The 24839-nt window shown below is 40.8% G+C and overlaps 1 protein-coding gene across 2 annotated transcripts in view; it reads right to left on the bottom strand.

Moving 5' to 3' along the window:
• Positions 1–440: 440 nt before the first annotated feature.
• BLOC1S5 (biogenesis of lysosomal organelles complex 1 subunit 5) overlaps positions 441–24839 on the bottom strand; it is a 73136-nt gene continuing 48737 nt past the window's right edge. Inside the window, exons 8-9 of one of the 2 annotated variants that reach the window (XM_063451745.1) lie at positions 5485–5669; positions 441–2862 (exon numbers count right to left, since the gene is read on the bottom strand). In XM_063451745.1, coding sequence (XP_063307815.1) covers positions 5490–5669 — 180 coding nt within the window. In that variant the 3' untranslated portion in view covers positions 441–2862; positions 5485–5489. Of the gene's footprint in view, positions 2863–4105; positions 5670–24839 lie in introns of those variants that run through there. The other variant, XM_063451744.1, reaches the window with a different exon arrangement.

Here is a 24839-nt window from a genome sequence, read left to right as displayed (position 1 = left end):
AGCCATCTACGCTTTTCTTTCCACCCATCAGGTAGAAGAATCTTGGTTGCAGTGACCAGCATTCCAGCACGTTTAAGTGATGGCAAACTCCTTTTTCAGGCCAGTAACCTCGTGATGATTGATGATACTTCAGGTCGACAGTAGCGGATAGGGAAGCTTGGCTGCAGTTCAGTGTTATTGTAAGAAATCTCAAATATTTATTCCATCTCCTGCACTCACTGTGATCACATTTTCACCATGTTACCAGGAAGGGAGCTTTGACATGTAGCCATAAATTGACACAGGCTACCATTGTTGTACTTATGCAATTACATACACTGAAATAATATTAGATAGTTTTATATTTTCCTACCTGCAAAAAGAACACGACTAAAATGACATTTTAAATGCAAGACTCTTAACAACATCTTTTTATTATTGCATTTAATTAGTTTATTTCAGAAAATTGTTTCCACAGACTGATTTCATACAGATCAAACCACAGAGATGTCTTGAGATTGCACGGTGTACAAACATTTGTTCTTTGTATTTTTTTAAGGCAGAATTACACACAAAAAAAATCTAACCAAAAAAAAAAGAAATATCTTAAAATAGCTCTTTAAACTCTGGGTGTGGAGAAGGTCCAAGAGAAAGGCAAGCATAAATCGTGAAAATTAGGATGTCAATTTTTCTGTATTTTTCTTTTTTTACACATATGTTATATATATATTTCTCTTCACTTAAGAAAATTTAAATCAAATAGTTTTGCCCCTTAATTACATATGCTTCTTCAGTTTTTAACCACTGCTTTTACGGATTTGCAATATTCACAAAACCATGTTTACAAGGGTTATATGTTATATACAGACTTGGAACCTTGTGGATTTATACGATTAATACAGTCTGTTGGTTTAGCTAAGATTCCTGTGCTTAAGGTGTACATATCACAGAGTACACAAAACTAGAAGAGCGTTAAATTTAATCTTCTAGTAAATGTACATATTTAAATTTAATGACCTCTCCCCGACCTGTCAAACGATACTTGTCATTAAGATATACATGCCGGTGGCACAGAGGGTCTCTAGGCCAAGGTTTAAGTGACAGGTAAGAGCAAAAGCAGCTGTCTGCTTGGAACCTATCAGTGAGAGCATAGAAAGCATTTCCACATTCACCTGAAAGGCCCAAAGCCAAAAAGCTCACACTTTCTATTGGTTTTACACCTTCATTTTGTTAGTGTCTTATGAAAAGCATATACAACAAAGTAGTAAATTATTCCTGCGTTCACACTCACTTTTGCAGGTTTACACATTTTTTTTACATTTTGTTTAGTTTCATTATAATGAGCTTTTTAGTCAGAAATTAGCCATTGAAGTCATTTGAAATGGGGTATGTATGCTAGAAGCAATTGTAAATATTGACATGAATGTTCTATGGCCACATTTTTGGGTAATAAAACCAGTTGCTAATGATTTTGAGAGTTAAGACGGTCAATCTTCTGTTTCATTTAAAATTTTGGCATTAAGTTCAGCAGTGTTGTCTGTTAGGATTAGAAATCATTCTTCATTCATGATTAGGTTAAAACTCTGGGAAACGTGAGGCAAAAGCTAAATGGAGCTTTGGTGTCCCCACCAAACTTGGGAAGTTTTACATTTTGTGTCTGTGTGTTAGAGACTGTTTATAAAGGTCTTTATCTCAACTTGTCTTCAAAACTACTAGAGGTTTTAAGAATTTAAAGGGAATTGTCACTTGCCAGGATTTTAAAAATACTGTTCATGTATCCATCATTGTGAGGTTTGAAAACTAAATGTAAAAATCCAGTGTTGCATGTATCACAATCCTGGAACGGTTTGCCTCCATCTTGGCTCGCTGTCAATCATTGTTACAACTGTTGTCCTTTTCTGCCATTGAAAATTGTACATGGAAGAGGAGAATCAAACATTGAGGGAGTGGTGTGTACTGAAAAGTGGTGCAAAAGTACTATAAATCACTTTTACAGCCAGCGTAAACAGCAGACACATTCCATTGGTGACTTGTCCCAATTTACATAGTTGATCCTCTTTTCAGACACTTTGATAAATCTCCCTTGAAGTTTTTGTTGAGCTCTACATTCACAATTTGCTCTCATTTGCTAAATCATAACTATAAATTTAAAAGAAAATGGGCCATCACAGGAAAAAATATAAGGTATAGGTGATTTATAATGTCTTATTCAATGGTATGATTTCCAGAGATGTAACCGTTCTTCTTTAAAAACTACTTAATCATCTTAAAACAAACTAAACCAGCCCGACTTCATTGTGACCTACTCAGCCAGCAATTGTGTTTAATGTGAGCATGTCAGCTTCCGTGACTCTTTATAGCGCATGCATGGACTGTGATGTATCAACATAATATGGGGTAATGTGCAATAATGCATATTTAGTGAACACAGATATACATTTTTTTGTAGTATTTCTCATTGGGCTTGCCAGGAGCAAACCCCGATAGTAGCACTCTTTAAATGTTGTTGTTTTTTTATTCAGCCACACCAATCACTGCTATTTGTGTATACCGTATGTACTTTTTGAATTGTGTTACTGGTTAAAATATATTGAAATATACTTTAATCCAAACCAATTTTATATTGCTTTATACTCTATTCACAAATATTTAAAGACAACGTTGTATGTGCCATATCAGAAAAGACAAAAGATCTATATGTTCCGACGCCTTTTGTGTCAGTGAATGTATTCACTTGAACTCAGCATTGTAACAGGGACCATAGGAAAAGCTAGAAAACCATGAAAGTTAAACAAGAAAAGGTTTAGATGATTAACTCATTATCACAGAAAATTATTGTATTGCTCTGCTACATTAAGAGGCATAGCTTTAGATATGTATTGCCTGATAAAAAAATTAACTATTACAAAAAGTGATAAATATGGCACCTATTGACTGTAGAGGGCCAAAGCAAATAAATAGCAGATGTTGCAAACATCTACTAAAGGGTTTATATAACACAAACCACAGTACTGTACTTTGGAATACCTTTATTACTTGGCATACTAAATATGCCCACACATTTCAACTGGGTTTTAGTAGGCTTCATCCTGTCCCATCTCACCTTATCAGATCTCTAACCGCTTGTCTTGTGCCTTCCTTAACACACATCTTCAACTGTAAAGACTTGTCTTTAGCCGTATGTCTCACTTCCTCAATTCCAACTCTCTCCTTGAGCCTCTTCAATCTAGCTTCCACCTCCTCCACTCTACTGATACTGCGCTTATCAAAGTTACTAATGACCTAATCGCAGCTAAATCCAAAGGCCACTACTCCATATTAATACTTCTTGACCTCTCTGCTGCCTTTGACACCATTGATCATGCTTTCCTTCTTTAAACTCTTCAATCACTCGGTCTCTGTGACACTGTCCTCTCTTGGTTTTCCTCCTATCTCTCCCACCGCTTATTCAGTGTCTCCTTTTCTAATGATACCTCCTCCATTCATTCTGTCTCTGTTGGAGTCCCCCAAGGCTCTCTTTATACCCTATTTTCTCTTTATACTGCCTCTCTTGGCAAACGTATTGCCTCATTTGGATTACACTATCACCTGTACGCTGATGACACCCAGCAATATCTCTCCTCCCCAGACCTCTCTCCTGCCGTCCTGCAACGTGTCACTGCTTGCATTTCCTCCATTTCTGACTGGATGTCCTCCTGCTTTCTAAAACGTAATCTCTCAAAAACTGAACTCCTTGTCTTTCCACCTCCTAATACTGATCCTCTTCTTTCGCTCTCCCTTCAAGTCAGTGGTATCCACATCAGTCCATCCTTGCAAGCATGCTGTCTTGGTGTCATATTTGATTCTGGTCTCACATCCAGCAGGTTACCAAATCCTGTAGATTCCACCTTAAAAACAGAGCTTGCATCTGCCCCTTTCTTACGCAAGATGGTACCAAAGAGCTTGCCCATACTCTAGTAATTCCTGCATGAATTATTGTAGCCCTCTACTAATGTCTCCCCAAAAACCGTATTGCCCCGCTACAGTCTGTAATGAATGCTGCCGCCAGACTGATTTTCCTCTCTAGTCGGTTCTCTCACACCTCACCTCACACACTCTGTCAGTCCTTACATTGGCTTCCTGTATCCTATAGGAGTCAATTGAAATTGCTAACCCATACTCATAAAGCACTGAACAATTCTAGCCCCTCTTATATCTCTTCACAGATCCATAGGTATGCCCCTTCTCGGTCTCTCCGGTCTGCCGTGACCTTCTCTTGTCCGCTGCTCGCACCCGTACGGCCAACTCACGCTTGCAGAACTTCTCGCGGGTGGCTCTCTTCCTATGGAAAAGCCTGCCTACCGCCATCAGACTCTCCCCTAGTCCTCAATCTGTTAAGAAGAGCCATAAAACCGATCTCTTTAGGAAAGCTTATGGCCTCCCAGAGTAACCTCTACCTCTTTTGCTCTCTCCTAAAGGGCAGCACTCTACTTTCTCCTCCAGCTCTGCTTCACTCCCACCTATTTTGATTGCTATTCCCGGTCCTATTGTGTTTTACACCACACCTCCCATAGGCTGTAAGCTCGTTTGAGCAGAGTCCTCTTCAACCTATCGTTCCTGTAAGTTTTCTTGTAATTGTCCTATTTATAGCTAAATCCCCCCTCTTATAATATTGTAAAGCGCTACAGAATCTGTTGGCGCTATATAAATGGCAATAATAATAATAATAATCTTTCTGGAACCATTTATTTATGTAGCTGCAGTCTGCAGATATTTATCATTGAGGAATTATATATTATATATATATATATTATTTAGTATCATTATTTCTACATCAGTTTCATAAAGCAAAAAAAAAAAAAATAATAATTTCCAGCCCGAAGTAACACTAAAAGTAATGTTGACATAATTCCTTAGAAGGATACAGTAGTTATTATAGCCACTTCAACTGATTAAAGTGGCTTTTGTGCCTGGAGTCTGCGGGCACAAGGGCCTGACCTCACAGATTAGTAATGGTTTACTTGCCACGTAGCAGAGATTTTCTGTCCTCAGTCGCATACCGCCTGGCCCAAAATGGTGAAATAGAGGTGGAACACTGATCAGCTCATCACTGCCTCAATCCCTGCTATGAACTGGCATGGCGCAAGGCAGAAGCATAGTTTAGCCATATTGTTATTGGAAACTGGGCTGCAGGCTGCCATGGACCAACACGGTGAGTAAACTGTTTAGCACTGACGCGAGGCCGGTGCATAAGGACTCCAGGCACCATAAACACTTAAATCTAGTGAAGTGGTTATAGTGTTTTAATGTGAATATGTGTAACGCCTTGATTGGAAAGATCAAAAGATAGGGAATCTTGGTTCTGTGAGTCAACCTGATGATAATCTTGTCCACACATTTTCTATCAGTCTCCACATCTTTAGGCACTTAAATTGAGGTAATGAATGTAGGATTTTTTTTTCTTAGATGTTTCAGCACTTTGCACAAGCAATACTAAAAACAAACAGTTAATTATGTTCACAGAACCTTTCTTAAAGCAAAGCAATTTTAGAGAGATCTTTGCCCATCTCGTTGTACTGTTCTTTTAAACGCAGCACTGCTTTTCTGTGCTCTTCATCTACAGCCAATCGTTTTTGTTCTTGTTCTTTCATGAATATTTCCCAGTGGGTGCGCAGTTTCTCATTTTCAGTGCCCTTCTTTGTAACACTGTCCTATAAAAAATAAAATGTTATGTTTTGATAATGTTTTGCTGCACAATGATCACAATTGGACATAAAGCAAACTTAAAGGGACTCTTTAGGCAGCTGAAATTACTCACCTGGTTCCAGCGCCGGGAGCCTTGTGAAGCCGCGCCCCCTATTTCGTCAAAATGACGAAATAGGCAGGCGCGAGCAGGGAGCAATCAGACGCTTCCATTTGGAAGCGTCATTGCTCCCTTGTGCGCATGCGCAGCTTTGCCGCACATGCGCACATACTTCAGAGGGCGGCATTCATGCCGCCCTCTGAAGTCCTGAGCGCACTACCGCGCATGCGCGCGGTGTGCGCGGCCGCGAGCTGAGCTGACTGACAGCTCAGCTAGCGGTCTTTGCCAGCCCCCCTCCTCTGCTGACAGGCTGGAGAGAGAAGGCGCGCACACAGTGCCTTCTCTCTCCTGAACACGTCAGACGTATTTTAATACGTCTGACGTGTACAGGGCCTTTTTAGGGCCCTGCATGATAGGAAGTCCCTCTGGTGGCCGTCTGAGTGACGGCCACTAGAGGTATTCCTATCAATCAATGTAAACACTGTATTTTCTCTGAAAATACAGTGTTTACATTAGATTGCCTGCAGGGAGCTATAGATCTCACCTGAACAAATACATTAAGCTGTAGTTGTTCAGGTGACTATAGTGTCCGTTTAAAAATATTGAACGCTCTACCACAAGTTAGAGGAAGGTTTCATAGCACTGCAAACACATGTTAACATGTGACACAGATATTAAAATCTATATTCAGAAACCTTGCTTAGATTTCTCATTATTTCATATTGAGGCTACTAAACCCAGAATATCATTACATGATTGAGAGATTCTAGTTCTCGAATTATCAACATATGGCGGCATCCATCCCCCCTCCCTTCCCTGTCGCTAACCTCTTGGTTAGGGTTAAATATACTCATGATGCATAAATAGAAATCTCTTGTATATACAGCTGAACTACCAGTGGGGTATATCCCTTCAGCTCGCGCCATCAAGATATGCTGCCCACCTGGTGTACTCACCATTTGCGTCCTACATGCCTCCACATTCTTTATCATGACATAACTCTATAAGCATATATACATGCTGCTGTTTATGATACCTTTTAAAGTTTCACTTCTATATGGCATATACGGTACTTAACCCCTGGGTTACATGAGGATACGATCTTTGTCCTAGTATAATCTCTTGAGCTTTATCCTTTCCAGTTGTACCCAGCCTAGAGAGGTTTTCTTTTATCTATTCAACAAAAGTCCACTGTTTATCTCATAGATATTCTTACACGTGTTTATTATACGCTTGTCACTCACCTGCTGTGATTCTATAATGCACTGCAAAAATTAAGAATTCCAAAAATATCTACCGTATATACTCGAGTATAAGACAAGTTTTTCAGCACATTTTTTGTGCTGAAAAACCCCAACTCGTCTTATACTCGAGTCAATTGTCTGTATTATGGCAATTTACATTGCCATAATACAGACAAGGACCGGGGGCTGGCAGGAAGCTGTTACTTACCTTCACAGCAGCTCCTGTCAGCTCCCTTCTCTCTCCTTTGGTCCGTGCAGCTCCCAGGTCAGCTCCCTCTGCAAGTCTCGCGAGAGCCGTGGGGTCAGAGCGTTGCCACGGGTTACCGTGGCAACGCTCCACGCGGCCGCGAGACTTGCAGAGGGAGCTGACCTGGGAGCTGCACGGACCGGAGGAGAGAGAAGGGAGCTGACAGGAGCTGCTGTGAAGGTAACAGCTCTCTGCCAGCCCCCCTCCTACAGCCCATCCACTGGACCACCAGGGAGTGAAAGCCCCCCTCCCTGGCCAGCTAACAAGCAGGGAGGGGGGACGGAAAAAAAATAATCAAAATTATAATAAAATAAAAAAATATCAGAAAAAATAATAATATTAAAAGAATAATAATAAAAAATGCCCACCCCCCACCAATGCTTTCCATCACACACACATACACACACTGCATTCATAAACACACTGCACTCATACACACACACACTGCATTCATACACACACACACTGCATTCATTATATACACACACTGTAAATAAATATTCAATTAATATAATTTTTTTAGCATCTAATTTTATTTAGAAATTTACCAGTAGCTGCTGCATTTCCCACCCTAGTCTTATACTCGAGTCAATAAGTTTTCCCAGTTTTTTTGGGTAAAATTAGGGGCATTGGCTTATATTCGGGTCGGCTTATACTCTAATATATACGGTATATTCAGATTTTATTCAAAAAGACTTTTGATGATTTAAAATTTGTCAATAATGGCTTTTAATGTTAAATATATATAGTTATATAAATAATTCATAAACACTTTGCTCCTGCTATCAGTGGTATTCATTTTAGACCCCCTAAACAGAGCTCTGGAGTTGGTACACAAAAACTTTGGCTCCAACTCCTTCTATTCCATTATACATAATAGTCGTCAAAATTGTGGAAACCTTTTGTAAAATTTCTGTTTGATGGCTTTTGACATCAGACATTTAGAATAATGCCATCAAATTAAATATCAATCGATAATTTCATGCAGAAAATAATACAATAAATGTGATGAATTAATTTTCTTCTACAAAAAATTAGAGCTAAATCACCCAAAAAAAAAAAAAGAAAACAACTGCTTTATGTAACATGAAGCAGATTTCCTTAACTGACCAATGAGACTGATTATACTGAGACAGTCAGGTGTTATCATGACACAGCACAGGATAGATGTAGGTCTTCGGCAGAGCATAGGGGTCTAGACAGGACATATTTGTGTATTAGTGAAGATAGGTAGGTCGGAGCAGCATTGTGTAGTGATTTTTAGGCAAGTACCAGGATCTTAAATTGAGCCCTATATCAATGTAGCCAATGTAGGGACTGACATAGGGTTGAGGCGTGGGAGGTGCTGACATGAAGACGAGCCTCGCCGTTGCATTCATTATAGACTGTAACGGTGTAAGTTGGGACACGTAAGACCACTAAGAAGCGGATTACAGTAGTCAAGGCGAGAAAGGACAGTGGCATGGACAAGCCGTATGAGGCCTAAATAGTTTGGTCACAGCTCTTTAACCCCTTAATGACCAAACTTCTGGAATAAAAGGGAATCATGACATGTCACACGTCATGTGTCCATAAGGGGTTAAACAGCTTAATGAGCAATGAATCCAAATTGAAACGAGTCACGCAGAGAGTTGGATTCGAGGAAGTCTGTCAATATCGCATACACAACTCTCAAGAATCTCAGAGGCAAACAGCAGTAGCGAGATAGGGTGGTAGTTGGACAGGCTTTTTCAGAATCGGGGATACAGTTGCATGTTTGACGGGTAGAGGAAATATGCCGAAGGAGAGGGAGAGATTGAAAATGTTAGTGAGAGGCAGAGCAAGAGAAGGAGACAAAGTGCGGATGAGATAGGAGGGAATAGAATTGAGGTAACAGGAGGAGGTGGCGGAAGCAGAGCAGAAACCTCTTCTGCTGTAGCGGGTAAAAATGAGCATAGGACAGCAGAGGGAGTGTAATTGGGGGGAAAATTGTTAGGAGATGGAGAGAGAGGAGAGATCTCTTCCCTGATGTAGAAATCTTCTCAGTGAAGTGGGTTGTAAAGTTTGTGGCGGTGAAGTTGGTAGGTGGATGAGGTGCGACAGGGTGAAAAAGATAGTTAAAAGCATGAAACAGGTGTTTGGGTTCAAGGTGAGTGTGGTTATGAGTGTATTGAAGTAGATTTATTTTGCAGAGGAAAGAACTAGACCGTAGGAGTGCAGCATAAAATTTATAGTGGAGGAAGTCATACACAGAGTGAAACGTTCTTCAGTAGCGTTCAGCAGTTCTAGAACATTTTTGGAGGTATCTGGTCAGCTTGGTGTGCCAGGGTTGTAATTGGGTTCGCTTGCTGCATTTAAGTGTAATAGGTGCCATAACGTCTAGTTAAGAGGAGAGAGTGGAGTTGTAGAGGGAGGTTGCAGAGTTAGGACAGGTGACGTTTGAAATGGGTGAAAGGAGACTTTGGAGGTTGATGCATAATCGCTGTAGGTCAAGACAGTGGAGGTTTCTGTGAGATTGATGTGATGAGGGTGGTGTAATTTGGGCACGGTGTATGCCGATGTCAAAGGTCAGCAGATGGTGGTCAGATAGAGGAAATGGAAAATTGGAGAGATTAGAGGTGGTACAGAGATTGGTGAAGACAAGGTCAATAGTGTTCCTGCTGTATGAGTTGCTGAATTAGACCACTGTGTGAGTCCAACAGAGGAGGTAATGGAGAGCAGACAAGAGGCATCAGGGCAGTTGGGGTTGTTGACTAGGATATTAAAGTCCCAAAGAATGAGGGAAGGAGTGCTAGAGGAGAGGAAATGGAGTAGCCAGGAAGCAAAGTGTTTAAAGGGACACTATAGTCACCTGAACAACTTTAGCTTAATGAAGCAGTTTTGGTGTATAGAACACGCCCCTGCAGCCTTACTGCTCAATCCTCTGCCATTTAGGAGTTAAATCCCTTTGTTTATGAACCCTAGTCACACCTCCCTGCATGTGACTTGCACAGCCTTCCATAAACACTTCCTGTAAAGAGAGCCCTATTTAGGCTTTCTTTATTGCAAGTTCTGTTTAATTAAGATTTTCTTATCCCCTGCTATGTTAATAGCTTGCGATACAATTATTTAAGGTAAATTACATCTGTATGAAAGTGAAACCAGTTTTTTTTTCATGCAGGCTCTGTCAATCATAGCCAGGGGAGGTGTGGCAAGGGCTGCATAAACAGAAACAAAGTAATTTAACTCCTAAATGACAGTGAATTGAGCAGTGAAATTGCAGGGGAATGATCTATACACTAAAACTGCTTTATTTAGCTAAAGTAATTTAGGTGACTATAGTGTTCCTATAGCCTAGAAAAGCCTAGAATGACTGGGGGAGTGGATTAAAATAGTCGGAGTGTGAACTTCAAATGAAGGAAAGATTGAGCAGGGGCAGAGAAGATTGGTTGGAAGGTACATTGAGGGGAGAGAAAGAGGCCTACACCACCTCCTTTACAGTTGTTTGGTCTGGGAGTGTGGGAGAATTGTAGCACACTGAAACATAAGGAAGCAGGAGTAGAGTGCTATCAGAGGGGGACAGCCAGGTCTCTGAGTGCAAATAGTGTGAAAGAATTTGAGATGAAGAGGTTGTGTATGGCTGTTGATGTTATATTGCTGCAGATGGAGCAGGCATTCCAGAGTGCACACTGAATATTGGTAGATGGGGATAGATGGCATAGATGGTTGTATTGGGATGACATTTGCATGGTTTCTGGTTGTCTTAGTGTGAGCAGAGGAGGTGATGGGCCCTGGGTTGGGAGAGACATCACCAGCTGATAGAAGCAGGAGGAGAAATAGAGGCAGAAGGTGTGAGTGGGTTTTATATGGATGGTGTCACATCCTGTTCTGTTCTGCGGAGATGTCTGGCTTTGGCTTCTGGTATCCAGTACTCTTTTTTTCAATTCTTGTTTAGTTTTTTTTCTTGGTCTTTCTGGTTTCCTATTCTATGTCTGGTTTTCTTTATGCTAGGTTTTCTGAGTTCATTCCTTTATTCCGTTCCTGGAAATCCCAGTTACCTGGATTCCTTTAAATGTTTGTTTTTTTGTTGCTACACTCATTCCTTTGCCATTTAATCATTTTTGTTCCAGGCTATTCCTACAGGCAGTGGTTTCATTCCTCTGCACATTTCCCTGCAGGTAAGTACTGTGTGTGTTTTATTGTTGTTCATTTAGTCATGCATATCTAGGCAGTTAGGACCCACCATAATTGGAGTACTTTGGTGCAGTGGTGGGCTGCATACTGTCAGGGTTCTCACCTGTGAGACAGACGGCCAGACGTGGTCGCTCCTGGAATTCCCAACAGGGGACTTGAACCGGTGAACTTTTCACTCCTAGTCCTGCTTTCTGCCGCTGAGCCACAGCAGCTTTACACAGAGACTACTGATTCCGGTCTTGTTCATCCTGGCATGGCTACTACACCGGGGGCTGCACCTTGACTTGTCTGTGTCTCACCTGACTCTGATCGATCATCAGCAGGGTATTTAAACCCAGCCTCGCCCTGTGCTCAGTGTCAAGTCTTTGATCTAGTATTCCTGTGTCGTACCAGTGTTCCAGTTTATCTGCTTCTTATATTTGACCTCGGCTTCTGACTACGTTTATTCTGACCTCTGGCATCCCTTGACTTCGGCTACTCCTCGTTGTTCCTGACCTCTGGCATCCTTTGACCTCGGCTATCCCTCGACTATCCTGCTGCTTCGGTCCTTGCCTGTCCTGCGTATTTGGTACTGCATCCTGCACAGCCCCCGTGCACAGACCCACAGGCCGGGTGAATTCTTACCTGACCACCTTGGTCTGTGGCTATCTGCAAGGGTGAGCAACATATCTGCGCTACAGACTCCCAACTCAGGTAAGACCCTGACACATACATCATGGACATTTATGTATGTCTAAATTTCCAATGTTTTACATATATAGTACTTCTTTATGTCTCCTCTTGTTTTGCCTTGTATCTCTTGTTTTGTTTTATTTTGTCTTGTATTCCCAGTTCATGTACAGTCCTGTCCTGTTCGTGTTTCCCTCATGTCTTGTGTACATGTTCTGGGTTCAGCTTCCTGTCCTGCAAAGGTTCTGGGTTCTTCTAGTCTTGTCTTGTCATCTTGTTTGGTGCCTGTTCTAGTCTTGCCTTGTTTCTAGTACTGGATACGTTTCTGCTGCAGAGCCTCCCTATCCAGTTCCTGGGAGGTCTGCATATCCTCAAGCACCTGGTATCCGCAGAAGGTGCATCAGGGCCCCGGTATGTGGCCGCACATACCAGGGGGCATGTGGTTACCCTGCACCAGACCCTGATAGTCCTTCCCACACTGAGACTCCCATCATCAGGCACTTAGGGGTCCCGGTCTGTGACAGAGGGAGGCTGGAATAAGATAGAGTGGGAGAAGGATGGAGAAAATAGAGAAAAGAGTGCAGGACATGAGATGAAAAAAGTGTGGAGTGTAGCAGAGAGGGTACATTTGGAGGTTGTTGGGAGGTTTAGGGAAGTGGGTGCAAGGAGAAATTTTGATACTGAGAGAGAAAATGAAAAAAATAAGAGGAGGATAAGATATAGCATTAATCAGATGGGTATGCACTTGCAGAAAAACTTTGAGGTGGGGGAGTAGGCCGAGGTGACACAGATAGAAGATGCAGTGATATTAAAAGCTGGGCTAGAGTGTAACAAGCAGAAATGAGGAAGATAATGATTGAGTGTTAGGGATTAAGAGAATATAGAAGAGTGTTCATTAGAGACTATGTTTGCAGCAATAATTTTTGATTATCTAGATATGTGTGTGAGAATCTATCTATCTATAAATTGAATGATGAGCTTGGGGTGGGATGGGAGGGCAAATGTGCAGCACTAAATGTTAATAAAGTTCTCCAGAAGACTACCTTACTTATTACAATTGGATCAGGTGAAGGTGGATCGAGTACTGTTCTGATGTGAGGCAGGGCAGTTTTAAAATCAGACTGTGGACGAGATTGATAAGAGGGTCAAATAGGCCTGCAATAAAGCTAGGGAATAGGAAGATTCACAGATCAGGTGAGCGTTATTAAAAAACAACATTTGGCTATGTACTAATAAAGGAAGGAGGGCAGATATCAAAGAGGAAAGTATTTTTAGATTTAAATACATACACACATATATATATATATATATATATATATATATATATATATATATATATATATATGGTGTGTGTGTCTCTCTATAGATGTATATAGAAAATTATACATGCAACCCTTTTGTTTTTGCCCCCATTTTTTATGAGCTGAACTGAAAGATCTAAGACTTTTTCTATGTACACAAAAGGCCTATTTCTCTCAAATATTGTTCACAAATCTGTATAAATCTGTGTTAGTGAGCACTTCTCCTTTGCCGAGATAATCCATCCACCTCACAGGTGTGGCATATCAAGATGCTGATTAGACAGCATGATTATTGCACAGGTGTGCCTTAGGCTGGCCACAATAAAAGGCCACTCTAAAATGTGCAGGTTTACTGTATTGGGGGTCCTAAAACCAGTCAGTATCTGGTGTGACCACCATTTGCCTCACACAGTGCAACACATCCACTTTGCATAGAGTTGATCAGGTTGTTGATTGTGGCCTGTGGAATGTTGGTTCACTCCTCTTCAATGTCTGTGCGAAGTTGCTGGATATTGGCAGGACCTGGAAAACGCGGTCGTATACGCCGATCCAGAGCAACCGAAAACTGGTCAATGGGTAACATGTCCGGTGAGTATGCTTGCCATGTAAAAACTGGGATGTTTTCAGCTTCCAGGAATTGTGTACAGATCCTTGCAACATGGGGCCGTGCATTTTCATGCTGCAATATGAGGTGATGGTTGTGAATGAATGGCACAACAACGGGCCTCAGGATTTCGTCACGTTATCTCTGTGCATTCAAAATGCCATCAATAAAATGCATCTGTGTTAGTTGTCCATAACATACGCCTGCCCATACCATAACTCTACCACCACCATGGGCCACAATCCACAACGTTGATATCAGAACACCGCTCACCCACAGGACGCCATACACACTGTCTGCCATCTGCCCTGTACAGTGAAAACCGGGATTCATCCTTGAAGAGAACACCTATCCAAAGTGCCAGACGCCATCAAATGTGAGCATTTGCCCACTCAAATTGGTTACGATGACGAACTGCAGTCAGGACCAGACCACGATGAGGACGACGAGAATGCTTAGGAGTTTCCCTGAGACTGTTTCTGGCAGTTTGTGCAGAAATTCTTTGGTTATGCAAACCGATGTTGCAGCAACTGTCCGGGTGGCTGGTTTCAGACGATCTTGAAGGTGTAGATGCTGGATGTGGAGGTCCTGGGCTGGTGTGGCTACATGTGGACTGCGGTTTTGAGGCCGGTTGGATGTACTGACAAATTCTCTGAACCGCCTCTGAACTGTAAGTAGGAATGCAAGGCTTTTAATTTTTATATATATATATATATATAAAAACATACATACATACATATTTGTAGTCGGGTGGAACGTACTTGCTTGATGCGGCTGAAGCTGCTCCGATCCTAAAAGAATGCCCTGTCAATGTTGTTGGGTAGAAACCTAATTTCAGGACTAGAGTTCTAACATACAACATGAATTTGTTTGTAGTTAGGGGATGCACAGGTATGGATAACAATGGTGTATTGATTGTATTAGAAGAAACAGTCTGACTGAATTTATCTAATATGGAGACCGGGCACCATTTGTTTCCTCTGGGGTGCCTGACTAGTGGTAGGAGAGTCAGCTTCACTGGGATACAAATTGGTAGAATGAGAAATAGATGTATAGATAGTGCATGACGGGGGTCTGAGCCCTGCAAAGTGGCGGCAGAAAAGTTCAGTATCTAGCTGGTTCCAGTCCAAATTAAGGTTGAACTAGGCCAATGCTGCCGCTGCTTTAGCAAAGAAAGATCTATGATAGTCATAGAAAGCATTACCGTTATATTTATGCCCCAAGTCTACCAATTTGTGTATATACAGATCCATCTCTTCTCTACGGTGAGGGTGCTGAGAACAAATTACATCCTTATACAGACGAAATGCTAAGACGAATGCTGGGATGGAAAGTTTTTTTGTTTAACCTCAGATCCCTGGCCTTGAGAATGACCGAAATGTCACCATAGCAGAATGCTTTCTTCTTAACAAGGTCCTGAGAAGTGATAAGCAAAGACACAAGGTTAACATCTTTTTCATCTAGAATGTCTTTACGGAGGGCAGGGGGCACCAGGTATGAGGGGGTAATAATGTGAGTGGTGGCAGCAGAGGGATTGGTTAAAGCGACATTACCCTGAGAGTCTGGGTGGGAAGCAAGGGACTCAGGGGTGACAATAGTGTTGGAAGGGGCACCCGCAATTTCTCAAGTCTCTGGTTGACCAAGTGTATGGAAGTCACAAGAGACTAAATCATAGTATGCATTTCAGCTAAGCTTTCAGCAATGTTCCCGTGAGTGCAGGAGCTTGGTTCCAGGATGCCTGGCTGAGGTGACAATAACAGATACAGCTCTGCCTTCCTGGCCATAGCGGAGAAAAGGATGCCCCGTCTACGCACCTCGGCTGAAATTTTTGGGATAGTCAAAGACCGTAGTGAGCCAGGAGTAGTGGGGTCTTGAACCTCCCTAGGGGAGGTAGGTCTGGCCAGTGTGCCCATCGTAGGGTGGGGAATCTGGGAGACCTAGATCTTCTCCAATATCAGAAGCCTGAGACATGCTGTGTAATAGAATAATATACTATTACTTATGGGGAATAACCTCCTTCCCAACATAAACTGGTATAGGAACTGGCTTGCCAGAAGACGAAGCAATTACCTAATTGGGGGAAGGTGAGGCCCTGCTAAGTATCAAGCGTCATTTAAAAGGCGCTATCTATGATAGGGTCAAAGGACAAAACCACAATGTAATGGTTGGTCGTAGGCCTCTCAGTGACGTAAAAGATTCAAAAAACGGATGGCCATGGCAGTTGAGGCCCTCTCTAACAACTCCTAGTTAAGTTTATTGAGGCGTTAACTATGAAGTGGCCATTGTGTTGAACCTCCGTGGTGAGGTAGGGGAAACAGTTTGAAGGGCTGGAGCCTCGAATGGACTGAACGCTAATGAATCGAAGCCAGTTCCACTAAACCTGCTAGGAATGGATATGAATGTGGCTTAGTTTGGAATGGGAGGGTTGTACTTATCTGCTTATGAGATGTGAACTGTCGGGATATAGTCCGATCCCGGACAGCTAAGTACATCTAAAGGGTTATATATATAAGGGACTAGTGAATACCTGCTAACTTAGGTGCGGAATGAAGCGACCTAACCTACGAGGGTAAGTGCTTGCTAAATTCCTAAAAGGGGAAAGGAAATGACAGCATGCACTATATAATAGTTATTTAGGTACAAATTACCAATATCACTGCTATACCTTAACAGGGGTGAAGAAACAGGATAAGACACGGAAGGGCTTCCTGTTGCTATTCTGTCAGCTAACGGAAACCGTTGAATGATAGACCAGTGTCAATACCCAGTTTACATAAATCTATATATATATATCGACATTGCGGGTAGGTATGTTAGCCAGGGTGGGAATGATAGTGAAATAATAGATTAGATTGTCATGTGACAACCATCCGAAATATATACCATCATAGGTTAATTTTATGGTAAGGATCCTTAGTGTGACTAGGGTAGGATTACTTAATTTAAGGTGAATACAAGGCCAAATAGATGGCCTTATATACCTGAAATGAAGTACTTGCAGAAGCTGAATAAAGCCGATAAAGAGGGCCTACTGTATCAGATGAGGGTCAACAAGAGCTGGAAAACAGAAACATGAACTGACAAGGCTTTAGCAGTGTAGCGGAGCTCCTTGTACCCCAGCTGGGTACCTCCACCAAAGGGCCGCTTCCTAGCTGGAACAGGGGACAAACCACAGCGCTTCTGCCCACAGTCGCCGTAGCTGGACTGGGGTCCTGGAACCGAATGGTGAATTAGCTCTAGTCCTTACAAGGATTTTCCCCGTTGAATCTCCTGCAAGCTGGAACAGCAGACACAGGAGCAAATATTTTTCCCTCCAATAACTGGACGACACACAGTTTGGAGTGTGAGCAGGAACAGACTGAGCTGTGGTTTTATTGTTTATATATATATATATATATATATATATATATATATATACTCACATTTTTACACAATGTTGCCACCCACAGGGTTTTGTAGCACAGCCAATCAGATACATTATAATATAGTTAAACACTCCTAGTTAGGACAAACAAACCCTCCCCTCTGCCGGTGATATAATTACTGCAAACAATGGGTTGATGTAATTATCACAGGCAGGAAAATACAGTTTTTACACAATTCTTATAACTTCTAAAATATACATCCAATCTCCATAAAATAAGTTAGATATTATTAATCAGCACACTTCAAATATAAACATATCCAAAATTCAGACAATTCCCTTCCGTGGTAAAAAAGTTAGTTGGAAGTCCTTTTTTTGACCGAGGAGGGGAAAATCAGCAATTTCCAACTGGTCTGGCAGGGTCCCTGGGACAACACCCTGCTGGAGAACAATGGGGGAGGCACACCTTCCCATGGAATGGGCAGAAAAAGTGTCCCAAAATCCAGTAAGCCCAAACAATGTTTATAAAAGGTAAACTCTCCCAGGGGCCATAGTCAGAAGGTAGGAGGCGGGCAAACAGGCCCCTCCAAAAACCAGTGGCGTGGGCACTTTCGCCACAAGCAGAGCCCCAGGTAGCAACCTGTCTTTAGAAACATAACCACTAATCTCACTGAATACCTGGCAAAATCGTGAGGTGTGAGAAACAGCCATGCGGCGTTGGCCGCGGTAGTTTGTAGCAGGGAGCCCGCAAACAGCTTCCAACAGGAACCAGAACTCCAAGGCGAAGCAATCAATCGTGCAATTGATCGAAGACGGCTCTGATGAGGACCGGCTGAGAATTTAAGCCGGGTAACCCTCACACAAATACAGGCAAATTGCCTTAACAGATTATATATATATATATATATATATATATATATATATATATACACACACACACATACAAAACACACATCCAGATTGCAATGAAACCTATGATGAAATCAAAGGAGGCATTTATAAACTGTGTAAGTGGTATCTGCAAGTTTGTTTTTGAATCTGCAATTCAAAAACAAACTGATAAAGGCAGGAAACGGTGCATAACTGCATGTAGTGATTGAAAAATTAAAAACAAGTTTAACCCCCCACCCCCAACAAATGAGCATTTTCATAAAATTCTGATAAAGAATGTGTTGTAATTTAATTGAAATTCCAATGCAATCTAAAGATATGTCGCAATGGTGATACTAATGTTGATAAGATAGTTTGCATTTGTAATATGACTAATTGCAAAACCTTATCGTATTTTGTAAACAGTATGTAGATCAGTGGTAGGCAACCTTTTAGCAGCACTGTACCGAAATAAGATTGTGATGTCCTGTAGCGCGCTGGTCCTATTTTTTTTTTTTTTAAATTGAGGTGTGTATGTTACCGTATTCTGCTTGTGTTATTTCTGCTGCAGTTGCTTTGTATTGTTGTGTTTGTGCATATATGAGCTATTATATTTTATATGTTCATGAGTAGTTTGTGGTATTGTGTATGATACCTATGAATGTGGGCTGTGTACGGGGGCTGCTTGTGGAATTGTGTGTGTGTGTGGATATGTCACATTGTGTGTTTGGTAGTGTGTGTATGTGTGGGGCTGTTTGGGGTATTGCATGTGAGAGCCTGCATGTGGGGTTGTGTGCATGTATGTGGATTGTTGGTGGTGTTGAGTTTGTGCAGATTGTGTGTAGGCTGTTTGTATTATTTGCATGAGGGGAGAGTTATTCTGCAGCTTTGTGTATATCTAGCAGTGTGGGTGGCTTCTCCTGGGTTCCAGTGGGGACCAGGCTGACCAGGTACATGTCAAGGACAGGAGCTGCAACAGCTGCTCTACTCCAGTGCGGATTCCTATTCATAAGTGCTGGATTGAAGTGATCTGAGATCACTTCCTCTATGTGCTGCAATGCATAAATTGAGGATTGTCCCTCACCACCTTTTCGTATTTGCAGATATCTGAACTTTCACTGGACTCCTGATAGGCCAGAGCCTGTTTGGCTCTAGCAGCCTTGAGTGACGTGCAAAGACACCTCGAGTGCCGTGCATGGCACACGTGCCATAGGTTGCCTACCCCTGATGTAGATTCATATGCAAGTGTATCCAAACGCATACAATAAATGCACATTGTTGTTTATGCTTTTGTGTTTTAATTGAAAAATTCCATAAAATCTTGACAAAAAGGCAGAGTTACTGCTGTCAATCCTTCAGCCATCACTAGTGGCACCTGAGGGGTTCCCATGGTCTGCAGAAGATCATGGTGGCAGCTTCAAGGATTAGATCTGCACCCTGCAACGACCAAAATATGCAAAAACCACAGAAGGTGACAGAGCTGTTATAATACTTGCAGGGGATTGGAGATCCACAGCCTTCTGTGTAAGTTGAAGAAAAAGAAACTGAAGAAAAATTTGCAAACTCTTACAGCATAACAATAGAGTTCCTCTTTTTTTTTGTTTACAATTTGTAAAAGATCATGCAGTTATACAATAAAGTTGTGTATATAGCTATCTTTTTCTATATATTCCATGTGTTTGTGATATATTTACTTAATTGTTATTTGAGTAAGCATTCTTATATGTCATATTTTGCTCCCTGTGTCCACATTGTTTCAGTATGTCCAGCATTTGATTGGCTACTGCCCAGCACTAACAAGGAAATTTGTGCTGGGCAAATAGTAGGGCGAGTCAGCTCAGTTAAAGAAAGTTCTCCAGCCAAGAAAAGGCAGAATTTTAGGCAGTTAGGAATGTAATTTTTAAAAAAACTAACAAATACATAATTTTTAACTGCATTGCTCAAAGCCATTAGATATAATGCAAATATAGACACTCTCTTTAGGAGAAGCGGTAATATGATAACTGTAATGCAAGAAGCAATATTTCAGACATTTGTGATTCCTGTAGGTGTAACATTTCATTTTCTGGAGTCTGTCATAGTCCCTGTGGAAGCTGATGTTTATACAATTATACGGCTATAAAATACACTTGGAAGTAGACCAGTCACCGACAGGCAAAAATGTGAAACACTGCTTCCTCTGATATAGTAATTGGGTATCATTTTCCATTCTAGTCAGGAAACATAGTAGTAAAGATGTTATTTATCCCATTTGGAATGTAAAAAGTTGCAAATAAACAACACATGTATACCTTGATATAGTCAAAAACAACTTTGTATTACTGTCCCTGCAAAGAAGAAACAACGCTGCATACCTATAAGATCAACAGAAAAATGTAGTTGTGGTGAGACATGCAGGATCCAAAACACTGTTGCCCAATCACACTTACTCATGGTTATCTAATAGAAGGGAGTCTGAGAGCTGTACTTTTGGTGTCCTCACTTAGTTAAATCGTTGACCGAGTTGAAGAAAAAAAAAAAAAAACACACACACAAAAAAAAGTTCATTAAGTTTAACTGTGAAGCCAATTCTTTTATGCTGTTGATTCAAGAAAAGGCCAAAACAAATGCAAGAAACAAAACACAATTATTTTTTTTTCCCATTTCCAGTTATGCCACAAAAAGGGGAAAGATTCTTCTTAACTCCATAATGACAATCAGATGTGTACTTGGATCAACAATATGTTTACATACATATCAATTATATCCTTGAATATTCTGTTTATCTATAGAATCTGATAACAAAACTTCTTTTGGCAGAGTACTCTAGTTTTTCTTCGACACTAATGGTTTCCATCCTGTGATGAGATTTCAGCTAGGCCCAAAATTTAGTAGGCCTAAAATCTCCATGTACCATATACAAATACAGGTATCTCTGTTAGTTAGTTAAACGTAGCTAAGATACTGTCAATGTACTGAGCATGTGCAAGAACTGAAACCACATTCCAATCTCCTCAAGGGCCATATTGCCTGGCCATATAAGGTAATCCTGCGTATCCTGTTTGCTGATTGGTGTAAGGGTACAGATGGGGGATGCATAGCTCAGAAAAAGCCTGTACTCCATGTGCTCAGTGCTCAGACCTTTTGAACATTAGTTCAGCTGAGACCCGATCGGTGAGAAATAAAGACCTTTGCTTCCTGAAAAGACCTGTGTCCTGACTCTCTGTGCGTGGCTTCTTCAGTGTTCCCTTGTAACAATCCCACTTACTAGTTTTGTAGCTTGCCTGTACTTTTTCTAGTTCTGCAATATCCTTCTTTAAAACTGGTGCACAATATTGCACTAATTATTCAAGGTGGAGTTTTACCATTGATTTGTAAAGAGGCAAAATTATATTTGAATCACGTGAAAAAAAAGAAAACCCTTTTTATACATGAAAGTACCTTACTAGCGTTTGCAACAGCAGACCGGCATTGCTTACTGTTGCCTAGTTTGTGATCTGTAATTACTCACAAATACTTTTAATTTAATTCTATACCTAACTATAGCCAGTTTAATGTATAGGGTGTTTTGTGGGTTCCTTATTCTAAAATGCACGACTTTGCATGTATCTGTATTGAATCTCATCTGCCACTTGCCTGCCCAGTCCCACAATTTATCCAAATCTATCTGTAGAGACGTTATAACATGTTCAGACGGTATTATCTTGCCTAGTTTTGTGTCAGTGTCATATGTAAAAACCATCAAATGACTTTCAATGTCCACTTAAAAGTCATTTATAAAAAGATTAAAGAGAAGTGGGCCCAGGATAGAACAGATAGGCACTCCATTTACCACTTCTACCAATTTGAAAAATTTCCATTTACACCTACTATCTGCCCTCTATCTGTAAGCCAGTGTTCTATCCAAGAACATGATTTTTCATCTGACCAATTAATTTCAGTTGTACTAGTAACTTTTGTGTGGAAATGTATCAGATGCCTTAGGAAAAGTAGATCAGATCTACTGGAACTCCCTGGTCTATGTTTCTATTAACGACTGCATAGAATATAATTAAGTTACTTTGGTATGACCGGTCTTTCATAAAACTATGTTGATTCCAGCTGATGCTATTTTTGTTCAAAATGAATTATTGAATATTATTCCTTAAGAGCCCTTAAATCATTTCCCAACACAGATGTTAAGCTCACAGATTTGTAGTTCCCAGATTGAGCTTTTGAACCCTTTCTAAATAAAGGCACCAAATCCACTTTTCTCTAATCCTCTGAAAACTTCCTGAAAGAAAAAGATCCCGAAAAACTAAAAACAGTTGTATGGATATTTCTGCACTAAGCTCCCTCAGCATACGTTGGTGAATACCATCTGGCTCTGGGGCAATGTTTACATTAACTTTTTTTTTATTTCTAAAGCACTTTATCCTGCATTAACCCTTTAAGGACTGAGCCAATTGTACAAGTTGTGATCAAACAAAACATAAACAAAACCTGGAATTTTTTTATATGTCTGTTCAACCGTAATTCACCTCTTTTATATAATAAATGTACCCACACATATTATATATAATTTTGTTCAGGAGAAACAGGGCTTTCGTGTCACATCAAATATTTATTTATTTAACATAATTTAATATGAATAAAATATATAAAAAAAAAGTGACTAAGAAATTGTGTTTTTTTTTAGTTCAGCATGGCATTTTAACTGTGAATGTCATAATAATGTTAGCTGTTACTGCAATAACGTACACATATCTGTATTCAGCGATGTCTCACAAGTAACAGTATAGGTTTTATGGTGTTTTGGAAAGTTACAGGGCCAAATACAGCACATTACATTTTTCAGTTTATGCACATTGAAATTTGCCAGATTGGTTATGTTGCCTTTAAAACCGTATGGTAGCCCAGGAATGAACATTACCCCCATGATAGCACACCATTTGCAAAAGTAGACAACCCAAGGTATTACAAATGGAATATGTCCAGTCTTTTTTAGTAGCCACTTAGTCACAAACAATGGCCAAAGTTAGCGTTCATATTTGTAGAAGCTTTAAATTTTTACGTTTAGCCCATCTAATCGCTCTTTTGCAAGCCCTATTTGTTATAGGGTGTAATCGACCCCTCTGAGTTAAATGTTTTGAATGCCCATTTCTTATCTTTTATCATTTGACTTACCCTTGTACTAAACCACATTGGTTTTCATTTGCTTATTTTAGATTTGTTTCCCAATCGTATGTAATGAGAAATGTACTTTTGTAAAATTTGTTTAACCCCTTAAGGACCAAACTTCTGGAATAAAAGGGAATCATGACATGTCACACACGTCATGTGTCCTTAAGGGGTTAAAGAGACACTATAGTCACCAAAACAACTTTAGCTTAACCCCTTAAGACCGCAGGACGTTCTATGCCGTCCTTAATTGGCCGGCTCTAAACGCCGCAGGACGGCATAGAACGTCCTGGGCGGTCTTGCCTTCCACGTGGCCGGCGGCACATGGCCGCTGCAGATCGCGGTCGGGGGGCATGCCTGGCCCCCCAGGCAGCCCCCCTGTGCCTGGGAAACCGCGGTCTGCAGCTTCCGATCGCAGTGACAGGCTGTCACTGCGATCAGTATTTACCATGTGTCAGCCGATTTTAAAATCGGCTGACACATGGAGCCGCGGCATTTTCACTCTGCAGATCGCGGTCGGGGGACATGCCTGGCCCCCCAGGCAGTCCCCCTGCGGTCAGTGACCGAGATCTGCAGAGTATGATCGCAGTGAGAGGCTGTCTCTGCGATCTTAATGCAGAGACAGCCTCTCCCTGCGATCAGAGTTACTATGGGTCAGCCTATAGGCTGACCCATAGTAACTGCAGGCAGGATCCCCCTGCAGATCGCGGTGGGGGGCATGCCTGGCCACCCAGGCACTCCCCCTGTGGCCAATTACCGCGATCTGCAGGAGGTGATCACAGTGACACCCAGTCACTGTGATCACTGATCCTGTGTGTCAGCCAGTGATGTAAAATCACTGGCTGACACTGTCTCTGCCCCTCTCCTCCCCTCTTAACCCCTTAATGTTAGCAATAAAATATATTACAGTTACAAATCAAATATACTTAGATCATTTATATATATATATATATATATATATATATATATATATATATATATATATACACACACACACGCACACATTTACACATACACTAAGTGTATTTTAATATTTATATATATATATATATATAATTATATATATATATATATATATATATATATATTAATATCAAAATAAAATACACGTAGAAGGATATTGATTAAATATATACATAATTCTATATCTATTTTATAATAAAAAAATATGTAAATACGTTAAAAAATAAAAATAAAAAAATAAATAATTAAAAATATATGTGTGTAATTTCGTTCTAACTGTATTTTGATAATATATATAAAGATATCAAAATACACGTAGAACGAAATAATATATATATACTTAAGTATATACGTATACATCACTATATGTATACCTATATATAAATAAAAATACCGTATATACTCGAGTATAAGCCGACCCGAATATAAGCCGAGGCCCCTAATTTTACCCCAAAAAACTGGGAAAACCTATTGACTCGAGTATAAGACTAGGGTGGGAAATGCAGCAGCTACTGGTAAAATTTC

The sequence above is a fragment of the Pelobates fuscus genome, chromosome 4 (genome assembly GCF_036172605.1).
Source record: "Pelobates fuscus isolate aPelFus1 chromosome 4, aPelFus1.pri, whole genome shotgun sequence".
NCBI lineage: Eukaryota > Metazoa > Chordata > Amphibia > Anura > Pelobatidae > Pelobates > Pelobates fuscus.
Note: the sequence above shows the minus strand (reverse complement) of the source record. Positions and strands in the feature narration are given on the sequence as shown.